The sequence below is a fragment of the Monopterus albus genome, unplaced genomic scaffold (assembly GCF_001952655.1).
Source record: "Monopterus albus unplaced genomic scaffold, M_albus_1.0 scaffold370.1, whole genome shotgun sequence".
Taxonomy (NCBI): Eukaryota; Metazoa; Chordata; class Actinopteri; order Synbranchiformes; family Synbranchidae; genus Monopterus; species Monopterus albus.
In genome coordinates, this window is record NW_018128250.1 from 244,341 (window position 1) to 250,533 (window position 6,193).

At 42.5% G+C, this 6,193-nt stretch overlaps 1 protein-coding gene across 3 annotated transcripts in view; it reads right to left on the bottom strand.

Moving 5' to 3' along the window:
* Positions 1 to 1,465: 1,465 nt before the first annotated feature.
* The window catches only part of LOC109951213 (fibroblast growth factor 18-like), an 8,620-nt gene continuing 3,892 nt past the window's right edge, over positions 1,466 to 6,193 (bottom strand). The window contains exons 2-5 of one of the 3 annotated variants that reach the window (XM_020585563.1): positions 5,169 to 5,208; positions 4,875 to 5,052; positions 3,117 to 3,223; positions 1,466 to 2,972 (exon numbers count right to left, since the gene is read on the bottom strand). In XM_020585563.1, coding sequence (XP_020441219.1) covers positions 2,700 to 2,972; positions 3,117 to 3,223; positions 4,875 to 5,052; positions 5,169 to 5,208 — 598 coding nt within the window. In that variant the 3' untranslated portion in view covers positions 1,466 to 2,699. Of the gene's footprint in view, positions 2,973 to 3,116; positions 3,224 to 4,874; positions 5,056 to 5,168; positions 5,209 to 6,193 lie in introns of all 3 variants that reach the window. The other 2 variants (XM_020585562.1, XM_020585561.1) reach the window with 2 other exon arrangements.

Sequence of the window (6,193 nt, forward strand, 5' to 3'; positions counted from 1 at the left end):
GGAATCCTCTGGTACAACTCTTTTTTCCCCCTGAGTCAGCTGTTTGTGTCTGCCAGCATGATTGGGTCATTTGGCAGTGACATCTCTTCATTGACCTCCTGCTAGGAAAGGGAAGGAAGAGGAGGGATGAGGGGATAAGAGCAGGGTAGATGAGAGGAGAAGTAGCTATGAAACTCTCTCATTGCTGCATGTTTGTTTTCCACTGTTCTGTTTGGTTCTTGCTGTATATTCATGGCAGATCTTTATGATGTGGAAGTAACTGTTGATTTTTCCACAATGGTTGGTTCTCAGTGGTTTTTTAGGCTATTTCAGAGGTTTTCAGAATGAGGTTGCTCCATTTCAGATTTGTGTTTGACATTTGAGTTTCAATCTAAAGTGACATGAGCTGCAAGAAGTTGAGAATCTGTTCTTATGTGGCCGTTAAATGCCTAAATCTTGTCTTTATTACAAATGTGCTGGTCAAAGAACTTTTCCAAGTTTATATTATGAATTTCATAGCTACACAATAACTCTCATACCTCCCAGGTGGAAAAGTGTGTAGTTCTTGCCTATGCAGGACAGTCTTGACCCTTGATACAGAACACATTTTCAAATCTGTTATGTAGTTTTCTACATCAAATTTTGACTGCAACAAAGGAATCTTCATTAGTGGTTAATCTGTCATTTTTTCAGTTAATAGTTTTTTTTATAAAAAGCATAAACTAACAAATAAATAACATTTTAAAAGGGGTGGGGCAGAATTGCCTGTTATGAGAGTGCAATAAAGATCAAATCTGTCACAGTGAATGCAATCTCATAACAAAATATTGAAATACACCAAAATGCATTAAATTCAAGTGATAAGCTAAATAAACCGACTAGAGGGCAATGTCTGTATTTGGTTAATCCAGTGAATTAAAACCCTCAAAAGTTAATGTACATTTATGCAAAAATCCTGCAAACCCAGTATTAGTCCTGTACACTGATTGATTGCTATATTGCCCATGGTCATCTAATAAACCCAGAGATATTAAAGGGATATATATCTTAAAGTATGTCACAATCTGTGATGGTTGCCATATTTATATTATACCATCATCTCACCCAACCCCAATGCCTCATATTATTATGTAAACAGAGAAAATGATCAAACTCTCATTTATCAGTGTCCGGAACCAGCAAATGTTTGGCATTTTTGCTTATTAAAACTGCTGAAGAATCATGTTCCATTGACTGTTTTAGCAACTGGAACATTTGTGAACTTGAATTGCCTCTTACATTATACTTGTCAGCTTAAAAGAAAGCACAAGAAGAAGCAGTTTAACAAGGCAGAGAGACACAGAAAATGTTTTTGTAAGGTTTACTGAGTCGAGAAAGACTGCTGCACAATGAACTGAAATAAATAAATGAAATAATTTTATCATAATAATTATAGTAACCATCATAGTAAGATTGCTTATTTAGGGTTTCTGTCTTCTTTTATATATATCCTGTGTGCATGAGACTTTGGTTTGTTCCACTGAATGTCCTGGTAGCAGCATTCTGTATCCACGGTTTCACACAGGAGCATCGTCCCCTGGGTCGTTTCCATAGCAATGCTAAAAGAGAAGGCACCCTTCCCGTCGTGCTTGCCCCTGCACATCACTCTCTGCACCTATAAGCTGAGTGTGTTTGTCCCTAGAAGGGGAGGGGGAGCAGGGCTTGGGGAGTAGCCATGAAGAAGGGCTCCAGTTGTCTTTGGTTGGTTGCTGGTTTGGTTTGTGATGATTCGCTGGCTGTTTTTGTTGGTGCAGTTTGGTTTTCATACATTCCAGTTCCTAAAGCTTCAGTCCCTGCATTGAGTTGTCACGGGTTTATGCAGGGACTGGATGGTCCCTTTCCAGAGTCCCTTGTGATCCAGCTTCACTCATGGTTATTGGTGCACTCACTCACTCACACACAAACACACACACATTTCCTCTTGTTCTTCTTACTAACATGCATTTATTCAGAACAGCACTTGCACAATCATTCACTCATTCATCCTTTTGTCATCCATACTTTCATTCATCTGAGAGTCTCACAGGTTCCCGCCAGTTTAGCAGTGAGACAAATAAGTGCGTCACATGTCATCAGTCCATTATTGGTCCATTTGATCTGTGCAGATCACTCTATTCCTTTGTCCACACCGCTTGTCTTCTCCTTCCTATTTTCACTTTTTCTATAGGCTAAGCACCCACTCGCTTGTTCAGTAAGTCTTTCCCACTCTTGTTCTCTCTGTAAGATCCAGTTGTAATCCCATACTTGACACTGGCTGGCTGGTCCAGAACAGGAGCCATGACGTCTTGGTGGTTTATGTGGTTGTGGAATAAAGGCCTTCATAGAGCATGGGATTCTGGCTGCTCTTCAGGTTCCCTGTCAGTATTTTTGGCCTATGAAGGGAAACAGAGTAGGTCCATAGAGCTTCCAGCAACTGACCAGTGCAATGGTCCAGTTGGTCCAGTAAGGGAAGTAAAACTGAGCGAAATGATCACTAACTAGGGGAGCTATCATGGCAAATTAGTAGGTGTAAAGCTAAACCCCATTAATGATTCATCACGTTTCAGGTTTCTGGTCAATATTTGTCCCAACAAGGGGAGGCGTTCAATCGTGTGCGACAGAAGAGATGACTGGGTTAGTCATTGGCAGGCTCAGGTCAAGGCTTTGGATGACAAGACAGTGGGTGTTAGCATTAGCCACTGCTAGCGGGGCCCAGTAGCACGCACCCTCTTGCCCTTCTTGCTAACAGTGGTGTAGCGGAAGGGGGTGGTGAGGTCGGGCTGCTCCCCAGGTGGGGAGCGCTTCATGAAGTGTACGTCCTGTTGATTGGGAAGCGTGTGGGGACCCCGGCGAGGACGCCCTCTTTTAGTAAAGCCCACATACCAGCCTGTGTAGCGCGCTGACATCAGAGCTGTGTAGTTGTTTTCCAGAACCTTTTCCACAAAGACGCAGTCAGCACTTCGATTATTGGCCTTCTGAGAGAGCACAGAAGCCACAGGTGCCCGCACAAACAAACGTACATACACATTGGGGGAAACAGAGAGGCTGGTCAGGAAACTATGAAAATATAATGATTTTCTTATTGTCTCAAAAAGAAGGAAAGAAAAAAGAAGTCTCACCTTTCCTACCAGTTTTCCACGGCGGTTCATGCACAGGTAGAAATTTGTTTCTTTTCCCCGGATTCTCACCTGGCTACCAAAGGTATCGGCCTCCACTACGAGCTGGGCTTGTGAAGGGACAGGCGGAGGGACAGACAGACATTAGAGCCACAGACAACACACAGAGAAATACAGTATGTTGTACAATATGTTTAAAATATTTCACAAGTTTATTGGGCTGTAAAACACAAATATCAGGGTTAGAAAGATTAAGAACATCTTTATTTAGAGCTCATTCAGTTTTAACATTCAAGAATACACTATAAGACCCCATGCCAAGTAGTGTGACACTAACTGGACAGATTACCAATCACCATTAAATCTGTTTTGGCTTTTAAACCTGACAAGGCATCCACAGTCAGTCACAGTTTTAGGATACATAGTTGCTAGTAAAAGCGCTGATAAATCACAGACAGATGTAAATGTCTTGGCCTGAACAGATGGATGTCAGATAAGTCAGGTCACACACATGGATGTGAGGCCTTGTAAAAGAGATAACAGCCGAGAGCAGGTGGAGCACAGTGGGCTGAGAGGAGTGGAGGAACACTTAGGCTGAGTGTTGTTTCAAGATGCCTGTGTGCATGCACGCCTGCGTGTTTGTGTATGTGCAGGTGCATGCATGTTCCTCCTTCCAGGCAAAACGGATTCACTAACTACACATCTTCAGAGAGTGCTTGTGCCTGTTTAAAAATAAATTCCTAAAATGGTTCCTGCCTGACCTTAGTCAACAAAGAGGTCAAGAGAAATCAATACCTCCCTCCCTCTTGCCCTCTCTCTTCCCCCAGCTCTCATCTCCCTTCTGCTCTTTCTTTCCATGTTTATACCTCCACACACTAGCCCCCTCATTGCTTTATTAACTCTCTCTGTACTCTTGGTTGTCCTGTGTAACACCTCATTACCAAAGTTGTCAGTTTTAGGTGGATTTTTCATCTTTTGAATAGTATTTGTCACCAAACAGACTTTTGCATCTATGATCCCATTTATGAAGTAGCATGAAGAACAACCTGATCTGTTTCTAAATACGTGGATATGCACATACAGAAATCTGAATTCTATATTTTTGGCTTGGCTTTCTTCTGCTCACTGATCCTGTGTGTGGTTTAAGAATGGTTCAGACATCATTACAGATGGAAAAGGTTGGAGAGGAGGGGGAGGGAGAGGGGAACAGACAGAAGGAGTATCAGAGGATGGAGGGAGAGAGGGAGAGGAAGCCTGCTGTTTAAAATCCAGAGGAGACAACAGGGAGAATGAGAACTCAATGTAGGGGTCAATAAAAGTGATGAGTTTCTAACAGTCAGTCTGACACTCCTACCTGCTAGGCTTCTCCTTCCAACTCACACCTATTTTCACTAACACATTCTCTCTCTCACTCTTTCTTTGCTCTCTTGTGAATCATTGAGTCAGCAGCCAGTCGATGAGGTCTTTGTACTCCAAAGACAAGCTTCACTGCCCCTGTGCCAAAGCCTGGGGAGGCATGTGTGTGTGTGCTTTTGTGAGTGTGCCTGCACAGTTGCATTCTGTATCCATTCATGCATGCACTTGGTCAACCTTTAAGCCTTTGTACTTGCAGCCTTTAGTTGGTGTGATTCTGTGTGTGTGTGTGTGTGTGTGTGTGTGTGTGTGTGTGTGTGTGTGTAAGTAAGCATCTAACTGTGCATACACTCACATTAACCAGAGTGTTTGCCTGTGTTCAACTGTGTGTGTATGTGTGTGTCTTACCATATTTATCTCCATCTTCTCCTCGGGCACTGATTTTGCGTCCCATCACCTGGACATGTTTGCCACTGGTGCGGCTGTAAAGCTGGTACACCCGGTGGTGCCGCCGACTCATGGTGTCTCGCACCTGTGTCTGGTTCTCCACATGCACACTGAAGTTTACTCCATCCACACCAAGTACCTGCTGAGAACACACACGCAGATGTTGGCACACACATACAGATACAGAGAGTCATGAACAGGATTGATGTCTTTTATACAGTTCAATCATTCTCTGTCATGCATGCAGATTCTCACCTGTAATGGATTGCACATCACCAGTAACATCTGGATACATCTGGAAGAAGTAAAAACAGATGAGTTTAGAAATATGTAAGCAACAGTTAATGTTGGAAAACTCAGGCATGACACCATAATTTCCATCTCTTTCTTCTCCTCTCCTCTTTCTGTTCAACATCAGTTTTCCTTATTGGGTGATTACTCACAATACCGGGTGTGCAGCTGGCACAGTGACTTGACATACAGACAGGCGGATGTCCAGGAATCAGCAGACAGACAACACCCAGAGCAGTGTTTATAGTTACGCTACCAGCCTTCTGTCCAAACCGACTTTCTGACCTGTCCGTGACTTTCGCCACACCAAAATCTGGCCTCCAAATGACCTGATTGAACCATGGAGAAATGGCAAACATGCCGAGACAACTAGAACATGTTTTGGTTGGGAGGTTTTAGGGAATGGGCAAGCTTATTTGGCTGCTCTGTGTATGTAGACAGCTGGGTAGGACTACAGGTGTACACTCACACTGTGATGTGGCTTTGGAAAGAGGCACACTGTGGTTACATTTAGATTCTAGAAATATGTGGGAACATGAGGTACTGAAATGTGTAGAAAGATGATTTATGGAGGTATCTGAGGAGGAGTAAATGTGTTGATGTAGCTTAGAGAATTAATACATATAATCCATCTTAAATATAACTTTCATGTATGTTTTCTTATTACTTACTTATCATTCTGACTAACTGAACTTTACCTTTATGTCATTTATGACTCAAACAGCTGGTTACAGTTATAATTTAAATTCTTCGCACTGTATCATATTGCCTAATTGAAGTTTAGACCTTGACCTTGGATATATCAAATGTTATTTACTGCTTTAGTAAGGGAGGGATTGTGTTGCGCAAATCTATTCTGGCAGTCCTTGAACTGGTCTGCATTAGTGATTGAATATTTGATGAAGTTGAGAATCAAGTGTGTGGGCTGAAAAGCAATTCTATGAATTTTGTCTTTCCCCACCTCATCTTTTGCTATCTCTCTGCATGCC